Source organism: Molothrus aeneus, chromosome 6, assembly GCF_037042795.1.
Source record: "Molothrus aeneus isolate 106 chromosome 6, BPBGC_Maene_1.0, whole genome shotgun sequence".
Taxonomy (NCBI): domain Eukaryota; kingdom Metazoa; phylum Chordata; class Aves; order Passeriformes; family Icteridae; genus Molothrus; species Molothrus aeneus.
The window spans coordinates 41,963,166-41,986,882 of record NC_089651.1 but is presented as its reverse complement, the minus strand read 5'-3'; the positions used below and the strand labels follow the sequence as shown (position 1 = coordinate 41,986,882).

Below are 23,717 nucleotides of genomic sequence, written 5' to 3'. Positions count from 1 at the left end.
TGTACTTCCAGGATGTTTTTTTTTTATCACATCAGTCTCAGTCCATATATATTTCCTATTTTTTCAAATCTTATCTTTTACCCCTTTTATTTACATAAACTTCAGAAATCCCCTAGGGGCAGCACCTCTCTAGATCACTCACCTCTGTAAGACAGAGTACTTCAAATGTTACAGTTGGGAACAGGTCAGAGATGCCAACAAAACATAGTTGCAGTCAGATGCTCCACACAGGTAAGGCAAAACACATCACATGAACTTCTGTCTACCTCAAGGCTGTCAAATATTTCAGATTCAATGTCTCATACGGATTCAATTGCTAAAATTATCTCAGACTGTCAGTATCATTACCTGCTGGGTAAGAGGGTATCTGTTAATATGCTCTTGTCAGCAACTGCTACAGCGATAAACTGTTAAAACATCCTTATTCATCCAAATTTATTTTTATCCTTTTCTACTGAGCCACAGAACACCAAACTCTACTTAAAAAACACAGATGATATCCTGAAGGAAAGGTAATGGCTACCTGCCTATACCTGGAATACAGAACAAGAATATTTTAATTTGAAAATGGCATGTATTACATTAGATGATGTCAGCAATATCACCATGTCTTCACACTAAACACAGTGAATAGCAAAGGAGTTAATGAATCGTGATTAAAGCTACAAAACCTTAATTCCAGAGATATGTAAAATCTCAGGAAGTCTCTATCTCAGAGAGTGAAACAGGAACATTCTATGTTTTGTCTCACAACAGAACCTTAGACATTAAGTGGCTTAGACATAAAATTTCAGGGTGACTAAGATGATCCCATAACAGATGCTATCTGTGGCTTGAGGACTGCTAAAGAGAGACACATTGTTCAATCCCTCTGACTTCCCTTTATACCTGAAACCATTATCTCCTTTCCCATTAAAAAGGAGGAGCAATTTTTTAACTTTCATGGCATTCCAGAATAAATTAATTTTGTACTCTATATTGCAGTCTTTACAGATGAATTGGGAAGTACATTTTCATTATCATATTTAAAAGGATTCACTGTCAACGCCATGGAAAACATCTTCCTGTTTATACTAGTATCAGACCTATTAATCTCTAATAGGCACATTTCCATACTAATGTCGCAGGAAAAACGTCTACAGGGTCTCTGAGAATACCTGGTTTCCTTCTTATTCTCACAAATGCTACTCAACCTAGTGCCTTGCTCAAATAACTCCTTGACCTGGTGGCACAGCTCCTTGACAAGGACACACCTGCAGGGGAGAGACTCAGCCCCAGTTTCTTGGACAGGCACTCTGTACCACCAAGGCCTGCAGACCTGCCAGAAAATCTCTTTGAGGGGAAGTCTGTGACATCAGGTGTGGCAACAGCCGCTGCGGAAGGAGCTTTGTGGCACAGAACCAGCACAATGTTGGCAGCACTGACGGCTGAGACAGGGACAAGGGACCTCCTCATCCTCCTCGGTGTTAACAGCTGCTCCCATGTGCTCCTCTCTGGTTCTGCTACTGTGCTGACCCTCCAAAATGGAATCTTTCCTACCCTGACTACAGCTTGTAAAAAGCCATTTTAAATATTGAGGGAGCTTATAGTTTAGAGATTTTTGGTTTTGTTTTATTTCGAAATTAAAATTCCATAAAGTTATTTCTGTGGGTTTTTTTCAAAATCTACATTAATAAAAAAAACCAAAAAAAACAAAACAGAACAAAAAAGACCAAACAGCTATTTACCTCCTGAACTCCTTCCTTAAGATCAGTACTAAAGAAACTAATTCAACTTTCTGTTTTTTAAAGCTCTGAGGGCCTTCTACATCTTGATGCACAGCAGGTATTTGCCTGATCGTTAGGCTTTCCAGGAAATCAGCTGGTGCTTTTATGGCTATTCAGAGATTGATACAGTCAAATCCCCCAGGTCAACAGAAGCAGCTCCATTGTTTGCCATATTCTTCTTCAACCCAGAATCCCCCTCCCGAGATGCTGGGGTTTGCCATTCTGTTTCTGTCCTAGAGGTGTGACTGCACCTAGTAAAAGGCACTAAATGTTACATAAAAGCATCTTTCATTGAAACAAGTAATGGAGAAGAACAACCTTCACTACCTTGCAGGTCAGCTTTGGTCAACTCAACTTTGTTAGCCAAAAAAAAAAAAAATAAAAAAGCAAAGACAATAAACAACAGGTTAGTATAAAAGCAGATAAACCAGGGTAACATCACTTTAAATAAATAAAAGCAACTGGTATAACTATCACAGCCAACATGCATAATCAAAACACACAGAAATGACAACATAAGCAACAGAGGGACAGTGACTACATTAATGCAACCAACGGATAACAAAACCAAATAGAAAGAGAAGAAATGCATTTCATTCATGCACACACAAAAATCAAAAAACTTATAGATAATACCAAGAGAAGAAAAAACATCACATTCTTTAACCAATCTCTCAGCATTTCCAATAATTTTAGAAAGATTTTGTCTTGTTTGAGAAATACATAGAATCCATTTAAGTAAAAAAAATATCTATTTGACTCTCAGTACCTCCATCAAGCATGCATTTAGTTTGTTTGGCTTTTTGTCCAAAGTGGATTTATTGCCAGAAAACTATAGGGGACTGATAATTCTATATGAGAAAAATTTCTGTTTCACCAAAGAAGTGAACTCAACACTGGATATAAGTGACAGTAGCACCTTGCCCCCTCACAAGCTGTCACCTGCTCATAGATTTCAACACATTCTTAAAAAAAACTTTACATCAACAGGCAAGCAGACAGCTCAGGCTTTAGACCCATATAGTCTTAATCAGTCAACAAAGAAAAAAAAAAAAAGAGTACCAGTTCATTATTTCACCTAGGTTAGAATGATCTTGTTATCTGTGGTCAAATTATAGTTCACATGGAAAAAAAAATCATAGGTATACTAAGTCTGACTGTCTAAAGATCCAAATACACTTTGTAAAGACTGAAGAGCATCAAAGGGAAAACAATACTTGCACTGATGCTCTTCCATGTAGGCACAGGGTTTCTTTTTTTTTTTTTTTGTTTGGGCTTTTTGATTCATTTTTGTTTCTTTTGTTTGGTTGGTTTGCTGTGTTTTTTTTTAATTGAGTCAGTTACAAGGAAGCCACATAGATTTTTGGTGTGTTATATCTCGATTCTAAGTTTTCTCTTTCAGAAGGGAAAAAGTAGAGGACAAAGATGGGAGCACAGGCAGCAGCTCCTGAATCCCCTGCCTCTGAAGGTTAAATATTTCTATTACACAGCACAATAGGAACAACAAAACACCAAATCATCAACTTCATTGCTCAAAAGATGTTTATTTAAGAAGTGCATACTTACCATCTTTAACCTGTTCTTAAAAAGTTCTAATATCACAGCTGATACTGAAGAAAGATTGGTAGTTCTCCTTTCCCCATTGTCTTCTTTTACATTTACAACCCAATAAATTAGAACTGACATGTGCAGATGCCATTTTCTGTGCTTCCTAAGAATTTTAACATTTTAAATCTTTGCTGTTTCACAGCCTATGAATGACTCAAGATAGCAATTATACTCCCTTTTGAGATAGTCAGAATTTTCTCTCCGCTTTTGAAATTGCTTTACTACATAAAGCTATAAAATCCCATTTTCCTTAAACAAAATTCAAAAGAAAGGGGGAAGGCATAGAAAAGAAAAGGACGCACTTCTCCATGCATCATTTTCAACACTTATTCTAACAAAGTAATTTCTCTATAACAAACAAGTACTTTTCCTACTTCCCTGTGCCTTATTTTCTTTGTAGCTGAGAGAAAAGCTCATATTTGTTCCATAAATCCAGGAGCATTATGAGAATAGAATACAAAAGCAAGGAAAAGGAATGATGTCAAACCATCATGGAGCAAATTAATGCTCTACTCTTCAATGGATAACCTTTGATTCCAGAGAGAAAGTGAAGTATGACCAGATTTGAATTTTCTCTGCTGAGCAGATGAAGGGTAAAATTCTTTTTGACATTATCCTGCTGTGAGATTTTAAGCATGAGATTAGATTTGCTGTTTTCCACATACTGCTTAGTATGCAAAATGTGTTTCTGATTATCCAGCCTGTATGTGTCATTCATGCTTTTCATGCACCAGTGAATTCCAAAGGTTAACTATACTATTTAATGGAAAGTAGCAAAAGATTATGATTTTACTGTGGGATCTGGAAAGAAGATTAAAAAAGGACCAAAAAAAAAGTCCCAAAACATCTGGAATAGTGTCAGCCAGTTTAATAATAATCAGTCTCCTTTGTGAGAAGCTGTTAGTGGAACAGGTGAGGTAGAAGCAATATCTCTAAAGTACATAAAAAACTTCCTTACAGAAGAAATAAAATGTTCTTTAGACACTGCTCTTAGGGTTTTTTGGCTGGGCACACGATGGGATAAAAATATTTAGAACATGCAGCTGAATTTCAGATAGCTCTAGTGCCCATAGGAAGCAATATAAGGATATCCAATTAAAAGAAAGGATATCCTTTTATATAAAGGATATCCAATTAAATTAAATATAATATTAAGGATATCCAATTAAACATGTGAGAACATGTGGCAAATTAATAAAGAGATGAAAAAATGCCTCAAAGGCAGAAAGTACTCATCAATATTGAGGGCATCCTCTTCAAACTACACAAAAGATTGGACATGTGATTAACTTTTTCAAGGACCAGTGAGAAAAAAAAAACACCGAATCACTCAGTCTAGATTTTTGTGGATGGAATAAATTGATCCATTTACCTAGTCATAAGACCAGAAATGAGGAGTTCAGCAATAAGACCTCATTTTAAAAGTCAAAAAGTGAGAGAAAGCTGAGGTGAAGTTTAAATTGTTTACTTTAAAGAAGGGAAATTAGGTCACCTGATACAACTTCTTCCATCTACCAACTCTTCATCTATATACCATAGTGCAGACATCTTCTCTCTCAAACTGTGTGTGTTTGATGTAGAATAGTCTGTACTGCTCAAACTCAGGAGTAAAAAGTTTCCAACCACCCTTCATAGGCTGTTGAGATACAGACTGGAGACAACTGTGTCCTGATAGAAGACTTTTTTCAGTTCCTAATGCTTTGCTCATGTCCAAGAGCCTCCATCCACATTTTAAAAGTGGTTTACAAGACATAGATGAATTTCATACTTTTATCACAAATACAAGAACACCTGGAAGATGAATTTTATGGGTGGGGAAAGCAAGGCCGAAAGTAGGTGGCAGACTTGCCTTCAAGCTTCCACTGGAAAAGGCCATCCCATTTGAAGACCTTTCTGAAAATCCATTTTGTCTCTTCAGCATGTTTAATACCCTGATGCAACACTGACACAAGGACGATTTAAGTCTTAACCACTTCCCTACTTTTGGTAGCTTTTCTCAGGCCATCTCACCAATGCCTTTTTGAGGTGGTGGTAAGGGGAAGGGCCCTCTTGTTAGGTCAGAGATAATGGTGAAAGCTGCAGTGAGCACAAGAGATCAAGAAACTGAAAAATGAACAAGCATATTGCTATCATGTCATTCTCGCCAAGATTTTTTCTCCTCAGAGCTGTGTGCAGCACACCTGAACATAGCCCAGGCAGCAAGGAGGTTTCTGGCTTTGCAACATCCCTTCCAGGGAAACACAAGCTGCCACTACAGATCAAATCAGACTTTCAAGATCCATGAAGAGCTGCCTGAAAAATGAGGAATGTAGCAACTGCAAAAGACCAATGAAAATAAACTAAACCACCATGTTAAAAAAAAAAAAAGTGTGTGATATGAAACTTTAACTTCATAAACTCATTTGACATTTCACACTCTTGGGTTCTCTTCTTCCAGATAAGCCCCCTCAAAATCCTTTGCCCAGAGCAATCATACTACAGGATACATTGAAACACAAAACACGCCAGTGTGGCATCTGTCATCTTGTCAAACACACAGGTGATTGAACAGTAGACTCTAAAAGCTGAAACCATAAGCTTCTACAGCACACATGGAAGCTGCATGGTGCAAAAGGGAGCTGATATGTCACCTAACAAAAACTATGAAGAGGTTATTTAGTTGTGCTAGCCTAAACAAATCCCACCATATATAATTTAAAGAAATCATAGCGATAGAACCAGTAGGATATCGGAGGTAAAATAATTATTGCTTCAAGTCTTGAAGTGACTTTTTTTAGCACTACTATACACTGTTAAACATCAGCCAATTTCAGTCTCAAGGATGCCTGCATCTCAAGAGTGACTTGTATATATGACTAAGAATGTTTTGGTAGGTTCCAAAGAAAAATATGTCCTACAAATAGAAATTCTTCAAAGTGCTTCCTGTTCAAGTAGAAGCCTTACTCATCACTGGAACACAGATAATTCTGTGGTAAGTGTGTGCTTTGGTGCACAGGGAGGCTGAATCATGCTTAAGCACATGAGAGGAACAATGTGGTCAAGGAAGTTCAATGGCTTGCTCAAATTGAATGAAAGGAGGCAAGATAAGACAATAAGGAATATTATTTTCCTATCAAAACTTGTGACTCTTAATTGGTGGTATGAAACAGGGTACTGAAACGCATGAACAGAGATAAAAACCCAAACAGGATGCAACAATGCAACCCCTTTGCGGCAGTACTGGTGCATCTTAGCCAGGACAGTGCTCTCTGCTGACCTACATCTCATATTCTACTGCTCTCAAGGCTGCCTTCTAAGCATTCCTTGATTTTGTCCTGAGATGAAACTGACAGTTTCTAAGAAAATAGCTGCCACATGGTAATCTCTGCCTCTGAAAGCAAGGCTTCAACAAAAGACAAGCATTAGCAGCAATCTCTCTCATGTGACCTTTGAAAGACAAAATTCATTGTGGGAATGGAACAACATTTCTTCAAGCTTGCATGTTCCCATCACATATGTGGTCCCTCTGCCCTTCATGATGAAATACAGAGATGTCCAGTAAATCAACACACAGCATGACTACTCAGACAAAAAGCCTGCAATTGTCTATTAAAAATGTATTTAAATATAATGAGGCAGCGAGGACTACTTGGGACTTCTGCCCTTAAAAACATTAAGACTACACCCAAAGTTACTTCAGATGGAAACAAACTACGGAGACATAAATAAGGACTGAACAACCTTAGAGTTTTTCTTTCCTTAGAGAATGGGAGATAAGTGTGACTTTCACTGGCAACTGTAAGAATAGGCACCAGCAGGCAGCAAGACAGATCTGAGATGAAGCTTTAAGGACTGTTATGATTCAATAATTAAGGAAAAAAATAACCAACAAAAAATGTAACAGCTTTACAGTAACCAAATTCTCAGGTTTTTACTAATCCTGAATATGCTGGCAAAAAAGAACACTTTGCTCTACAGCAGTTTCCTTGGTACTGAACAGGGACCTTTTGGGAAGGTAGCAAGGGCACAGCTTTCCAAGATCAAGCTCTTCCAAAGGCAGAATGATGACCGTCACCGACCTTATCACCCAATTTTTTAGGTCTCTTTCCAATTCTGAGTCCTGTTTGAAGGACTTTAGAAGAGAAGGGGAACTTGCTTTCAGGAAACCAAAGCAATCTCCACATTCAGGCAGCAGCTGTGCTGGTACCACGCTGGCACACAGACAAAGTGCCACTTGATGTGTTTTGGGAGCAGCACTGACATTACATAACCTCAGCAATACAACATTACATCAAAGAACTACACTAGGTACAGGAGAAGGAAACGCCACAGCTCTAATGGGACATTCTTCAGGGCAAGCCTCATGGCTCTGTCCCTGAGCCACACACAGAACAACAGGATGGTCTGACTGGGTGGTTCTCTGGAAGAGGAGGGCTAGTAGAGATCACATGCCAGCTAAAGAGCCAATGGGTTGCAATAATTTTAAACAAAAGAGTTATCAAAAAAATTACTAATACTAAAAAGCTTTCAGTGCATCTAATAAAAATAGAATAGACTTTTTCATAAACCTTAAATGCATTTTTTTCCCTTAAACCTGATAAACAACTATACAGAAAAGGGGTACCTCTTTTGTTGGCTTTGCCCCGAACAGACAAAGACACAAGTTCTCCTACACTGTGCTCATTCCCACAAGGAACAAAGGGATTAACAGACACTATTAAGAAAAAGAAAGACAGACTGAAAACAGCCTACAGTTGCCATCTTATTGCAAAAGCTCCATACCTTCTCAGTGATTGCTCATGGGCAGCTCCTCACAGCACTGACTCCTTCTTCTTCACAGCACAACCAACAAACTCCACCTCTCTCCTCACCCAGATAACCCACTCTTTTGTAGCACTCATCTTCCTATTGGACACAGCTGTGGCCTATTAAGGGCAGGCCTGCTCCTAATCTTTGGTGATTAGTACAGCTGCAACTCCTCAGGTGTGAGACTACCTTCTGCACTATCTTTATTTTCTTACATTCTATCCCTCCACAGCCTACAACTGCCCACCACTGCTGTGAGATGGGAGTTAACATGGAGTGAGCTCCTGTGAGAGGACAAAAAATTCTCACAACCAGAATATTATTGTGGGAGCATGGAAGGAGGGCTGGGGCACAAGAGCTCCCAGCCAGCCAGAATACTGAGACACAAACAAGGGATCAGACCTGATTGGATGGTAAATTTGGTACTCCAAGTTCTCTCTCAGATGATACATTCAATCTTAAGACAGAACAGTCTTGACAAGCAGGAGGGCTTCGTCATGATGTAACTTGTAATCTTGACACAGTAGGGAAAGATGATTAAGGAGTCTTTTCATGTTGTGAAATTTTTGAAGGATCAGTTTGGGACATACATCTTGTTTTAGCAAATGAACATACAAACTTCACAGAAAAAGCTATCTTCCTGTAGTGAGTGGTAGCCAACACAGCAGACTGGTGGTACTGAGTGATTCTAGACATAATGGTGATTGTCATTTAATCCAGACAGCAAAACCTTGGACTTCTGGGTGGTAAGTATCCCAAGTGCTTTGGGAATTGAAGCCATAAGCATTGTACTGAGTCAGTGATGCTGAAGTCGATATTCTTTTAACTAATGGGAGCTTACAGGAACAGCAAATTATTTAAAGAGGCTTCAAGAAATCACTACGGTTTACATGCTGCAAAAATTAACTCATCCCACTGAGTTCTAAACTGGCTGGAAAAGAGAGACAACTGAAGAGAAATGTTTCCCAGGCAGAAGAGGCAATGCCTCCAGTGCTTTCTCTGGAGATCCACCTCATCAAAAATTAACTCCTCTTTCAGTCCAATCCTTACCATTCAGCTCCTTCTACCTTCCATTTCCCCTGTCTCTATTTGTTCTTCCAAATACTTACTTCTGTGGATCCCAAGAAAGGCTGCTCTGAAGCACAAATTAACTGAATGCTCAGAACATCTTCCAAAGTATTTTAAGGGTACTGCAATGCTAATAAACCACTCTGAAAAAACTACTAGTAAGTAGTAGTCCATTCCCTAGTACCATCCCTTCCGACTACTACAGGTACCAACTCACAGGGGATAGAGCACGGAGGCAAAGAGCTGCTGAGCCACTCACAGGAACTGGCAATCCATAAGCTGCATTTGGTAGACAAAAGTGTAATAAACAATATTGCCATGGAAGCAAACTAATGAAATGGACAGTAAGGTAAACAAGTAGTGCACGGAGTGCAGCAATGAAGTGTGAAGTGAGTGCTAGAGAAGGGAACCTCTCTGAAATCAGTCATACCTTCACACCCACGCTCAATCTGCCCACTGCGGTGCAGAGCATCGTTGATAAGGTCAGGCAGACGCCCATTCAGGTCTACAGATGCCAGGCAGCCCTGAAATCCATCACGAGAGGCCACAAGCTTTGGGAGGTTGCTATACATGCCTTGAGCCAGGCCAGCAATGTAGAGATCACCTTGAGCAGAGAGGGGTAAACACAAGGAGGAGGAGGTTACACACCTTCTAGAGTCACTTTTCTTGCCACCAAACATGAATAAAGCAAAGTGATCACACGTTCAGAAAAAGTTAAAAACAAAGCAACATATTGTGCAAGAAATCATTTCTGATTCCTTTACTACAAAAAAACCAAAACAAACCCAAAAACTAAACAACCAACCAAAATAAAAACAAAATCAAATAAAGAACCCATCACAAAATCCCCTAAATAACCCCAGATCTCATTGCTACCTAAGTAGGAAAAACTGAAAAATTACAATTTCTGAAAAAGCAAAATATGACAAATTATTTGACTACAAGAAGTTGTCAAACAAAAGAGAGATAAATGAATTTGAAAGCCAAAATGTGCAAAGTCCAGATTCACTGCTTTGCAATGCATGGCTACTCCAAGCTTTCTCCTGTTCACTAGTTCAGCCCTGCAAGAACAAAAGGGGGAATCTCCCCTCAATCTAGTAGAGTTTACCTTTAAGATCCAGATTTTTGGCACCGTTGATAACCTGAGTGACCACCTTGGTGTCCACTTTTAAGCTGTGTGTGTTACTGTTATCTCTGGTAATGACAACATTGTGCCACTGGTTGTCATTCAGAGGACGATCACTGTTGCCTTTGATAACGTTAGGTCCATTTCCAAGGTCAAACACGTAGTGTATATACCTGTGTAAATATAGCAAGAACTGGTTAATATTCTGGAAGAACTTCAGCATTACTGTATTCTAGCCAGAGCTGGTAAATTAACTTTAAGAAGTCATGAAGGGAAATATCTCAGGGTTAGAAAGTTCTAATAATCCAAAATATTAGCCACTGCTTTGAAAGAATATAGTTGTTTCCTTTCCACCAAAGTGTAAAGATTAGTATTTTGAGATGACAACATTTCAAGTAATCAGATTCTAACCATAAAACACTCCTCTTTTTCACAAATTTCTCTCAGATCCATAAAAACACTGTCTGTGCATATAATTTTTTTTTAAATTGGTAATATTGATAAATGTACTGGGGAGTAACACTAGATATGACTATTTGGGGCACATATTCCCTAGGTTAATTCTGAGTTTTGAATAACTCCCATAAGAAGTTAATTAGGAAACTCACTTGAAAAATTGTACTAAAATTCTCATGAGATCCTAGACTTATTCAAACAGCTGAAAAACAATTACCAAAGCTTTTGGCAAAAATAGAGACCCCAACAAAGACTGAAGTCATGGGAGTGTTATCCTGAATTATTTATATAGTTCAAACACAGAAATCCACCTGAGGATGGAAGAGAAGTATTCTACTCAGAAAAGAAAAAAAAAAAAAAAAGAACAAAATTCTACTCTCAACAGAGCACCAGGAGATCGTGACTGTTGCTTTTTTATTACTCAATGTCCCACTTACAGAAGTATGTGCAAAACCAAAAACAAAAACAGATTGAACTGAAATAAACAGGACTAGTAAACTGTGGAAAACATGTCTATCATGACTAAATCATCAGAGATCAAAATTTGTTCAGCCAACAAGGATTTTTTTTTATGAGCTATAGGTCTTCTGAAAAGAATACAGCAGCTCAAAAGCAAGCTGAGTTTGCTTTTCATCAAGCATCACCAGCAGAAGTACAAATTCAGCAGCCCATGTGCTTTTTCTTTTTCCTTCACTGGAGATGGCAGAAAAACAGGTATTACAATGGAAAAAGAAAAGGGAGAGGGAGTGGGGAAGAAGAGACATACAGAGCTCTCAGCACATCTCCTCCTCTGTGCTAATCTGCATGGTTGAAAGGACAAAATATTAGTCTAACTATGTCCCAATGACTTAAAATACTAATATTGCACACTGTAAAAATGTCCCTCCCACAGCCATAGGAGGAAGTCAGTGATAAAATCAGGAGTCTAAAGCTTCAGTGTTTTTGTTTAAACACTTCGTCTTACAGCTCAGCAAACAGACAAAATATGAGTACCAGCTGAACTTCTCTTCATCTAAGCTTTAAATGCTTACACCTATAAGTAATTTATCTATAAATAAAGCTGGTAGAAAACAACAGAAAGCCACTTACCCCTTGACTAGTTCAACTGCGATAAAGTCATTGCCATCACCACTGTTAAAGAGGATGAATCCATCAGCTGAGGTGGTCTTGAACTGAAAGAAGAGGTGCATGGATGTATAAGCCTGCAAGGTGGCCAAGCTCAAGTAGCTGCTCTTAGTCTTGAACGTGACAGGGTCGGCTATGATGTTGCGGAGCCCAAAGCGTGCCTTCAGCTCGCAGTAGTCAATGTCGCCATTCTTGCACAGGTCGATGTAGAGCATCCCATTGAACATGAGGCTCTGCAGGTGCCCAATGAAGCTGGAGGGGATGACGGAGATGTAGCGCTTCTCTGTCATGATCCCTGTCTCGATGTTGTGGAACTCCAAGCGGGTGTGATCACCAACCATTGTGCCTTGAAGGACAGAAACAAGGAGAAATACTGGGGATCAGTAATAAGTTATATAGAGCCCACCAAACTCCAGTTTCCAGACTGATAGCAGAACTAAATCCTATCCAATCACTGTTCAGTAGCTTGCATAAGAAAGGATGTACAGAATCTTGGTGAAGAGGCTTGGTGGAGATGTGCGAGTCTAGCAGTTGCCAAAATCTGGCAGAAAAGACAGGCCCCTATACGGCCACGGGCAGCAAGCCCTGTCCTTTTCCCTGTGCTTCACAGACTTTATTGTCTGTGAAGAGGACCAGGCATCTCCCTTAAAGCTGATGGTGATCTATTTGATGCAGCAAACCATCTGCCAAACAACTCGAACACTTCCAAAACAACTTTTCCAAGTGCATCTCCTGAAAACACTTGTTAAACATAGATTAATATAAATAGAGCAGTGAGAGAAGTGAGAACAGTCATAAAATTGCTGATATTTATTCCTTTGTTCTCTCCTTGTGCCTAATGTTATTTCTCTTTTAAGAGCATGGCAGGAAGGAAATAGACAAAATGCAACAGGTAAAAAGCCCTCCATCTATTTAAATCATCAACCTACCACTTGGGCTATTTACCACATCATGACAAGATTTTAACCTCTCAAAATATCCAAGCTATTCAGTATGCCAAGTACTACTGTCAGACTCCTCATACAGCATTATTTAAATGTTTCACTAAGTGTGCTAGGCACCAGTGCTGACACAGAACCCATACAGATGGATGAAATAGAACAGTATGCTATAAGGACAAGTTGGCCAAAATCAGAATGAAAATCCTTTCAGCCAATCTTATTTTAGCTCTCCATAGCTCTTCATTAAGGTAGTGCTCGCTATTTGGTCACATGTGCACAGTGTTTTTGTACGTGAGCCTTGATCCACTTAGTAAAAACGAATGAATGAAATACTAAGAATTTAGTTGTTTTCCTACCGTTCACTGTACAACTACTATTTAAATTCTGCTACATGTAGGCCATTATTTTTTCTCTCACGAAATTTTCTGCAGTTCTCATTGGGTTTATGGAGCGTGGTGTTGGCTGGGGGGTAGCTGCAGCCTTAGTGAGGAAAGGCTGGGGCTACCACGTGCCTGAAATGGCCAGTTCCAAATGGCTACAACCCATCCACCACAGGGCACAGCTGAGCCCCTTGGACAAGATGGCGGTACCTGGGAAAAAATGTGTAAGAAAGGACATAATGCTACTCACAAGAAACAAAGGGGGGAAAAAAAACAAAAACAAACCAACTCAAACCCCTATAAACATCAAGGATTGAAAAGAGGGGGGAGGAGGCATTCCAGGTGCCAGAGTAGAAATTATCCATCATCCACAAAGAAGATTACAGTGTTGCAGACAATTACACTGCAACTCATAGAGGACTCTTGTGCTAGTGCAGGTGGATATTTGCTGAAGGAACTGCAGCCCCTGGAAAGCCTACACTGGAGAAAGCCCATGGAGACCACCCATGCTGGAGCACTTCATGAAGGACTGCATTCCATGGCTAGGACCCACTCTGGAGCAGGACAGAAGTGTGAGAAGGAAGGAGCATCAGAGAGGATCTGTTACAGGCTGAGCACAGCCACCATTCCCCAATCCCCTTCTCTGCCTAGTGGGGGCAGGTGGGAGAGGCAGGGAGGAGCAAATCCAATAAAACAGGGTGGCAGACACTGTTCTACTTTCTTGTCTTTGTTTCTCACCATTCAACTCTATTTTCAATTGGCAGTAAATTAAATTAATTGTCTCCAAGTCAAGTGTGTTTTGTCCATGATTATAATCAGTGCACAGTCCTCTCTTTTAGCAGATTTTCCAAAGAATACAGCCACACCACCTGTTGGTCCCTCTCATAACATTTTAACATGCTGGTAAAATTCACCAGGTTTAAAATCCAGAGGGAACAAAGATATTTAAATTCACACTAACTTTGTGAAATTTGACAACTGGATAAAGACCAGAATAAATATTTCCACTGTACTACAGACAGACAAAATTTAGCAACAGTATCTGACTTAACTGCATCTGCTGGTCAGCAAGCATATATATCTACACAATTCTCAACTAGTCACTGCAAGCATATCTACACAACTCTCAATCAGTCACTGCAAGAGATATTTGTCAGTCATTGGGGTTATATCTAGGAATCATACTAATCACCATAGCTGAACACAGAACAAACTCCTCCAATTCCCCTAGGTTACATCAACTTGGGCTGAAAGGTTTCTCATTATCTGTGCTGTCTCCTGAAGTCTCCTAACATTTCTCACCATAAGAACTTCCAGGCATTAAAAGACAAAAAAAAAAAAAAATAGACCAACAAAAAACCAGTCGTCCTTTCAAGACTTTTCCTACGAGTTGTGACTTTGACTTTTTTTTCTCTGTTGGGGATAGAACAAAACCTGAATACACTTATAAAGACACCTGGATGATACATCCTGGCTTGTAATGTATAGAGTCAGTTTACATGAACTGATGGTCATTTTCTTGCTTAGACATTCTGGAAACTCTGAAATATTTCTAACTCACTTCTCACAGTCATGTACAAACTGCAGGTTTTCAATTTTTACTTGGTCCAAATGTGAACAAGTTTTATTCAAAGACAGCAAGCAAGCACAATTGTTATTAGAATTTTTTTTCAGCTATCTACTTCAAATATGAAGAAAAAATATTATATAAACCAATTCACCTTTTTCACTTATTCCAAATTTTACCAGTGGATCTAAATATCTATACAATTATACAAAGACCATGGAAAACTTCAATCCAAGCAGACACAGCTGATCAAACTTAGAAGCAGCTGAAGGGAGTCATAAATTTCTGACTATTTAAAAATTCAAGTGTCAGAAACAGTTCTTTACCAGAAATAATATTATTTTAGTTTGAAAAATTGAAGTTTCCAGAAATTGAAACTGTACATGGGGAAATTTGTTTAGACAGCTTTCTCACTTCCACTACTGTGATTCTTAGAGTTTCGATTTCAGTGTTATAAATTTTATGATTTTTCCAAACCAGAAGTGTATTTTCTTAAAATTATAAAAGTCACTTAAAAAAAAAGCCTGTTTTTTTTTTACTTCAAAAAATTAGAAGAATAAAATTAAGAGATGTCAGTTCTCAAAGGCAAGAAAACTCCTGCCTTTTTCTTTTACACTTAAAAAAATATAAGGCAATTGTGGCCTGAGTAGGGGAAAAAAGCTAAGACTGGGGAATCCGGAGTACACTGGGACAGGGAGCCCAAATATAGGAGGCATTAAAAATGGAGTGAGGGAGTTTGGAGAAAGTGAGACCAGAATCTTAGAAAAGGTGAAAAATGAGAAAACTGGAGCTGGGTTAATAAAAAAAAAATAGTGCTAGAGGCAGTACTGTAGAAAGTCAGGAGTAGTTCAGTGAAAAGCTGCAAAGGACATGGCAATACAAGATCAGAATCAGGACAGAGATGTAATTGCCCAGGAAGTCATGGAGTGGAATCCAGGATTTTCTGATCTCATTAGCTATCAGCCCCACCTGCAGAGTTCACCTCTAGTTCCCCACTGTGCTCTATAGAGTACTGTACCTACTACAGCAATCAGAAGCTCTCTATTTCAAGTGGTAGCAGACAGAAAAAATTCCAGCCTCCACTGTGGTATTTGGGTGCTAGGAAGATGCCATAGAGAGGAATATATCTGCTGTATTTGTGTCTCATTTACCACTGATGTTCTGACATCTGTTCTGAGGTCAGGAGGAATCTGGGACAAAGGTTTTGTGAACCTTTGCATTAAACAGTAAAATGCTGTCCAAAATTGGATTCTGTCTCTGCCTTGGATGCTCTACAGGAAACCAAGTCAGACACTTCATTACAAATTTTTCATAGGTGGTCATTAATTGTCTACATCTAATTCCCCAAGGGGCAGGGTTCAACTAATTTACAGACATGCTGAATCTTTCTGATGGAAATTACTAAAAGAACACAGCAATTTTGTACCAAATACATCCAACTATAATCTGGCTGTTCCCAAACCTGTAAAATGGGAAAAAGATGCCCACTCACTTCACGTAACATGGACATGGGAATAAATCCAGTAAAGCTTTTTAGTTCTGTATAAACATGTTGATGAGTAGCCTAAAACACACACACACAAAATAAAAAAACTTTAAAATTTTAAAAAAATAATCTAAATTTAGAGCAAAATTCAGCTGGTGTGCATTGTTCCAAACAAGCAATAAGAAAACAGAAATCAGATAGGCTGTTTATTTTTACTGGGGGCCTAATTTAGATTTCTGATCTATGCTTAAGACAGCAAGAATCCTGTGGAAAAATCTATGTGACCACACCACTGAAGACTGTTATCATCTGCCCAAGGAAGTGGGATGCAGATTGCACAAAAAATCTTAACTCTGGCTTTTCTGACTTCTGACTTTGCCATGATGGCATTCTTTTAACAGATATTTTTAGCTGTAATGCATCTTTAATTATGTAATTCATATACATGTACATATGCGTATCCTATTTTAGTACAGGATTCTATCATTATTATTTATAAACTCAGCTTCGTGAAAAAGACTTAAAGAACAGATGGCTTTGGGGGATCGGTTCGGTAATGCAGAGAGTGCCACCCCGTGGTGCTTCCTAAAAAAGCACATCCAGAAGAATTGTTCTCAAATTTAGAAGTAATCGGGATGAAGCGTTTCTTTTAAGTTCCTGACTAAATAAAATTCATTTTTCCTATGAGCTAATTTTGATCAAGCCACTACCAAGGCTGAATTTCAACGAGGAGAGGGAATTATTTTTCTTGCATGTTCCTTGTTCTCTCCTGCAAAATCACAGCCTATATAGGACTGTACATATTTACTTCAGAGAGAAAACTTATTTCAAACCATTTTCCTGTAAGCCAACTTCTTTGAGCATATTTCAGATTTCTGACTCCTGGCTTTTCAATTTATCTAAATTACCACAATATTTAAAATAATTCACATTCATACAGAAGAAAAATAGTTTTTTTCAGAGATAGGTTACAGTGTTCCAGCACTATGTGGCAGCCATTACTCCTAGTTGCATTCTGAGTCGAAGCTACTCAGATAAGAGGATTTCAGCTTTTTGGCAAACCAGCATGGGTGTAAACTAACAATTATACCTGCATCAGTTTTGCATCCAGGGTTCCCAGTTTTGTTTTGGTTTGGGTTTTTGTTTTAGTTTTTGTTGTTTGTTGGTGTTGTTTTATCATCAGCCTCCAAAAGGCTGATGTTTTTCTCAAAAGCCCAGTTCCTAATGTTATAGACAAATATGAGAATTTTAGATCTTCAAAAGAAAAGAAAAATAGGATTCTGGCTCTTGCAGTCATGGGGAAATGGACCTGAAAAGTATAATCTCTTAAAATTCTGCAATTAAAAAAGGATCAATCTGGAGTACTTTGATCATTTCAATGCAAATCTTAACCTGGGACACACCAACTTTCCTGACTGATCTTTTCTTTCCTCCCTTCAACTACATTTCTCTGCAACAAGAAGTAGGAGCTCAAAAAGCTGTCTGAAAATTCAGAAAATAATTTAAAAAATAAAATAATTTTAAAAAAAGGACTGACACACTTTGCCGAGTCAGGATCCTCCCTAAACTCTAAACCAAAGCTGAGAATAAACATCTTTGCTTGCTTTTTCTTCTGGATGGCTCTGAACCATGCACACAAGAACTTGGGAAACTAAAAAAACATAAAGGAAATAACCTATAATGCCCAAACTACAAAATATAAAATAAAAATTTTAAAAATGGAAGAAAAACTAAAAATGAGCAGCAGAGACATAAATCTGTGCTCTGTAACACATGTACTTCATGCAGGTTTATCATCAAGGAAAAGTTTGTGCAGAGGAACAGTCCAGAGAGCCTTGGTCTTGATTCCACAGCATTGGAAACCATCACACGTGCAACTCAGGAATGGAGTGTGTTCAGTCTACCTGGACCAAGAGAAAGTTCTGCTGAACCCTCTACAGTCTGAGATAAGTACAAGCTTATCTGTCTCCTAAACCCATATCTCAGGTCATTACAGTTGTCACAGAAGTTTCTGGTGCTGGCTGAGTCTCTCAGACCTGAACATTCATTTTCAACATTGTAACACTAAATAATACATGAGTGCTAACAGGAAGGGGTGGGGGGAGAGATACCCAGAAGAACAGGGAGAAGGAGCATAATGGCAAAGACTAGCAACAGAGACACAGTGATCAAAAAACACTGATGCATCACACTTACCCTCAGCAACATCATCATCCACGATCAGCTTGAGGCTCTTTCCTCGCCGCACCACCCGGACAGTGTGCCACTCATTGTCATTGAGTTTCTGCCCAGCATAAAGAGTTTCAGGTCCCTTGCCTGGGAAGGGTGATAGGTGCAGCAGTTAAAGCCAGACCCACAATTGCTTTAGTACTTTCTCAGTGGGAAAAGTCATGAAAATCAACTTGGTGTGATACAGACCAGTAGAGTGTACAGGTATATGACAGCCTCAAATCAACCCTCACACCTACACATTCCCAGCTCAGGGAATCGCAAACCCTTCCACTCAGTCAGGTGCCTCCCTCCACAGAGCCCTAAAGTCACACACATTAAAAATGGGTAGAAATCTCTCTTGTGCTGTGGTACTAATTTCCAAACATCACACTGCACAGCACACTACAGTAATAGGAAAACAAATTGATGACTGAAATGTCTCAAAAGGGATCCATTACAGTGGCATTTTGCTCTCCTAAGAATCTGGATTTACAACATCCCCAAGGTACTTGGGATTCTTTTCAAAGTTAAACACACTGGTCTTTCAACACTTCAGTATCAAACACCAGGTTGGTTTCAGTCTCAAAAAAAAAACAAACTAAAAACAAAAACTCCAGAAACCCCCCAAGACAGCAATAAAAAAACCCTCAAAGAACTTCATACCCCACCTTTATAAATAATTTTTTTAAAAAGTTAGAATTTCAAAGAAAACCATTCACCAACCTTGCTGATTGCTTTAAGTTCTTTGGCAAAGCAGCCTAGGTTTGAGGTGCTTACTTCACCCCTTGGATTGCAGTCAAAAGAGAAAGAGGAGCCCCGTCTTCTCCAAAAGGTTATGCCATAGTTGCCCTTGCAAACAATGCTCCTGGGGAAACAGCACTAGTGCTACCCATATTTGTCTAGTTTTGCTCACCCATCACAGTTGACAGGCAATTACTTAAAAAATTAATTGTTCAGATTACAGGACCGGAACATCTCACTCCTGTCAAATGGCAAGTAAAATTGAATAATGGTGTGTGCTAAATTAAAAGCATCTATCCTCATTTCAGTATAGTATTAAAGTGGAGGGTTTTGATCCAAGTATACCAGAAAATGTAGAATTAGCATAGCCAAACTTGTTGCACATTGGTCTGGACCCACTGCCCAAACTGGCAAAAGGGAAGCCCAAGAAAAAAAACCCAATGAGAGATATTGAACATATTAACAGAGGTAGGATAGGGAAAAGGAGGCACTGCTACAGCTCATCATACTGCACTGGTAAAACTCATGTCAGATAGTCCACAGCCCCAGGATGCACAGTGCCTAATGAGTAGCATTACTGTAATTTCTTCTCACCAAAGAAGGAACATGGGCAAAGAAGGTGGTGTCTCATTCAGCTAGGAATCTATCTGTAGTACAGGAATTCTTCAGAAGAAGACCAACGCAAAATAAAAGTTCCATTACTCTTTTTGAAAAAATCATGCAGTTCATGCTAATAAAAAAAGAGATTAATACTTTTTTCAAATAAAGACCATTGCCAGCCAATTTTACCATAAACTAAGATGAAAAAAATGTTTTTCTAGTGTCCTGAAAGATAAGTGTCATTCTTGGATTAAAAGGATGGGGAGTCACATATTGAAGTTACAGAGAATATTTACTTAGCAGGAGAAACCCATAACTTCTGCTGTCCCTCATCCATGTGCCAAAGTCACATACCACACATGTACATCCAGCTAAACAAGGCAGCTAAATCATGGCCATAAAGTTTAAGTTTTTTGGCACTAGACAAGAAAAAGAAGAGTCCAAGAAAGTTATGCTAGATTTACATCAGTAAGTACATTTTATCCCAAAGCATAATTCACAAAATTATAGGTCTCTCTGGATAGACAGCAAAATTATTGTCTTCATCAAAATATACACCATCAGTTACTATAGTTCTACACAGCCACTTCCCAGGTAGGAAGATGAAGGAAGTCACCTGGAACTGTGTGTTTATATAATGCCATCTGGAAGCAGGGGAAAGGGGGAAGGGATGGCAAGTGCTTTCTAAAAAACACAATTTTTTCCACATACCCCTTAGAGCTCTGGAGGGCTCAGCCAAGAGAAATAAATAGTCAGGTGTGCTGGAGTCTGCTCATTGACAATGCAATGCTTTCTATCCAAGAGCTCTGTGTTCAGCATGGTTGAGTAACTCAGTTGCTGTTCTTCTAGTCCTCATTTTTCAACCCTAGCCTGACAAAACAGGGATCAACTAAAACAGTCTAGGCTTTGGCTTGTCTTGATGGCCACTGTAACACTTTCAAAACAAAACTGCGACACCAACAGAAGTTATATGAATATATTCTAAGAAAATGTAGCTTAACCAATTCACAAATAAATAAATAGAAAATTGCAGCATTCCCACATTTTCCAAATGAATAAGGTTGTCTACTGTGGTGGTTTGACAGGAAATATGTTTTCTGGGATGCTGTGGTCAGGCCAATTGGTGCTCAGATTTTACTATTGGCACCTAATGTGGCCATTGGGACATTGGATCCGCCTCTGAGAACACGGGGTTAAAAGCAGGGCTCTGCCCTGGGATATTCTCTTGGGTTTCCGGCAGGAAAGAGTTCGGGTCTCTCCCTCGGCCCAGCTGCCAGCTGGGTGGGGGGAGGGAAAAGCCATGTGGCCGAGAGAGGTAGGCCTGAGCCCGGGGGTGGAAGGGTGGAAGAGAGAGAGAGAGGGAGACACCGGGAGCCATCAGGCAGCCACCCACGGGAGACAGAGAGAGAGAGAGAGACAGAGAGACAGAGAGAGAGAGAGAGACGGTGCCCGAGACTGTAACCTTGAAGCTTGATAAACACGGGCCTGTGCCGGCAGCACGGCTGGGACGGAGAAGAAGGCGGGGGGTGCAGCCTGCAGCCGGCCACTTGTAGGAGCTTTTAACCCCTTTTCGGACAATGAAAACTATACAGAACATTTACCTCTCCTAGAAGAGAGATAGAGAGGAAGATGAAGAAGGAAGTGGGGAAGTGTGAGAGAGGTTTGGGCAAGTGAGAGATGTTGGAAGAATAGAGAAGAATCTTAGTGGGAAAAGATGATGGAGTGGCTTTTGCTGGACTCTTTTTGTGTAGCCATGGACAGAACCACGTTCCTTGTGATACTGGGATTGCATCTAGGGGGAGGCAATGCCTCAGAACCAAGAGGGTTCGGTGTGGGTACCCCTCGGCCCCAGGGGGTGAAAAAGATGTCCCAAAGTTGAGACTGTGCCTTTTTGGAGTGGGATGAAGCATCCTTAAAAGTCGACCCTAGAAGCAGCTCTGGTCCGTGTTCAGTGGTGAGAGTGCTGGACATGAAAGGAAGTGGTCACCATTGGCACAAGAAGGACTCCTTCTCCTCTTGATGAACTGAGGATTGAGTATTCTGAAGGGTGGTGCCGGACCAAGAGTCAGGATTTGGGGGATGTATTGTATTGGGAATTTGGTGGGGAGGAGGAGGAGATGTATTTGTGAAGTTTTCATTTTCCTTGTGTATTTCTTTTTTTTTCTCCCTTTTCCTTGTAGTTTAGTTAATGATTATTTTTTTTTCCTAACTGGGAGCCTGCTTTGCTTCTTCCTGGTCATATCTCACAGCAGAAACCAGGGAGAGAGTATTCTCATGGAGGCACTGGCATTGTGCCAGTGTCAAACCGTGACATCTACTTAGAAGCAATTGGTTAATAGCTTGGGCTAAAAATTTGAAAATTAAGCACTGCAGATATTAATTACTTTATTATTTAAGTTCATGTCTTCATCAGCCAATTTAATATTTGATCAGTAGAAACAAAAAAAAAAAGTTTTAATACTTTTGTTCACTTACCACCCTCTCTTTTGCAAAAATAGGCATTGGCTTCTTTTAGTAGGGTTACCCAGATAACACTATATACAAAAATTCAATACTTAAGCATGCTTAAGAGCATTCAGACAAGTTTTTCAAACCAAACATGTCTGATCTTTAAAGAAAGCATTAAACAAACGTTATATTACTCTATTCAAACTGGCTTATTTTCAAATGTTTTCAAGACATTTATGCAGTAGAGGGCTGACCTGAAAACCAGCAAAATTGTGTCCCATTTTTCAATGGAGAGCATGCAAATAAATTGCTGTTCTTTGTATAAGCTTCCATTGAATTCTAAGTAGGTCCAAGAACTGTGTATGCAGGGACTTTCACATCTGGATACAAAAATTCATTTCATTGAGCATGATTACTACATGTGCCATTACTATACAGACATTTATGTGTGATCAATTTTTAAACAAGGCCTTGAAGATTCCTAATCCAACAGTTGCTTATGCTGGGGAGAATAGAAAGGAAATGAGCCACGTGTTCCTGCACCATATCGCTGTCCCTAAGAACAATCTCCTGACAGGCATTTCTGTAGTCTTATGTTTTGCAGTTTTATGGGTTTTCCTCCTTTCAAGCTATCTGCACCTACATCATCCTTCAGAAAGGACAACAAACATATGAGGAAGCAAAACAGAAGATCAAATGGACAGAGAAAGAAATCTAGAGGTTTGTATGTTCCCTTTGTATAACAATCTTTAACGATAAAAGACAAGAAAAGGCAAACAAGTAACTCTTGCAGCAATGAACGGCTCACCTGGAAACATTTTCTATTTGTAATACTTTGGGCCACTGGGCATTAGGTAATTTCAACAATCTTTGTCTTTTTATGCATGAAAAGAGTAAAGGACAACATAACAGTAAACAGAACAAGAAAGTTTTTACTGCTGCAACAATATAATAGTTAAGCTGACAGATCCTCACTCCTGTTGGTGTCTCTGATCATCTTGGTCATTCCATCCCCTTTCCTAATCCTGTCTGAGGGTCTGTGTATCATATGGCATTTATCACCATGTTTCATTTTCCACCCCAAATGAGGCAGGCTAGTGAATAGTCCCTTTATGCTTTGCAGTAGCAAATACTACTTAATCAGAAGCAAAAATACCTGTCTCTCAGCCATCCCCAAATTGTGGACTTCAGCTGCAGTTCAGGCTTCTTGAGCCAATATTACTTGATTCAGCCACAGTGACTCCTCCTCATTCTCAAATGAATCCTTCAACATCTACTCAAACTTTTAGGCATACTGTTCATACAAAAAAAATTAGTATATGCTTTCAAACATGGAAGAACTCCATCCAATCTGCCCAGAGTGTCCCAAACATAACCTCTGTATCAAAGGTGCACTGCTGCTAATTAAT

The 23,717-nt window shown here is 39.3% G+C and overlaps 1 protein-coding gene across 5 annotated transcripts in view; it reads right to left on the bottom strand.

Moving 5' to 3' along the window:
* NRXN3 (neurexin 3) overlaps positions 1-23,717 on the bottom strand; it is a 968,325-nt gene that overhangs the window by 524,987 nt on the left and 419,621 nt on the right. For all 5 annotated transcript variants that reach the window (XM_066552373.1, XM_066552369.1, XM_066552370.1 and 2 more), the window contains 4 exons: positions 18,505-18,624; positions 11,899-12,280; positions 10,336-10,526; positions 9,658-9,831 (listed from right to left, as the gene is read on the bottom strand). In XM_066552373.1, the coding sequence (XP_066408470.1) occupies positions 9,658-9,831; positions 10,336-10,526; positions 11,899-12,280; positions 18,505-18,624 (867 nt within the window). The remainder of the gene's footprint in view (positions 1-9,657; positions 9,832-10,335; positions 10,527-11,898; positions 12,281-18,504; positions 18,625-23,717) is intronic.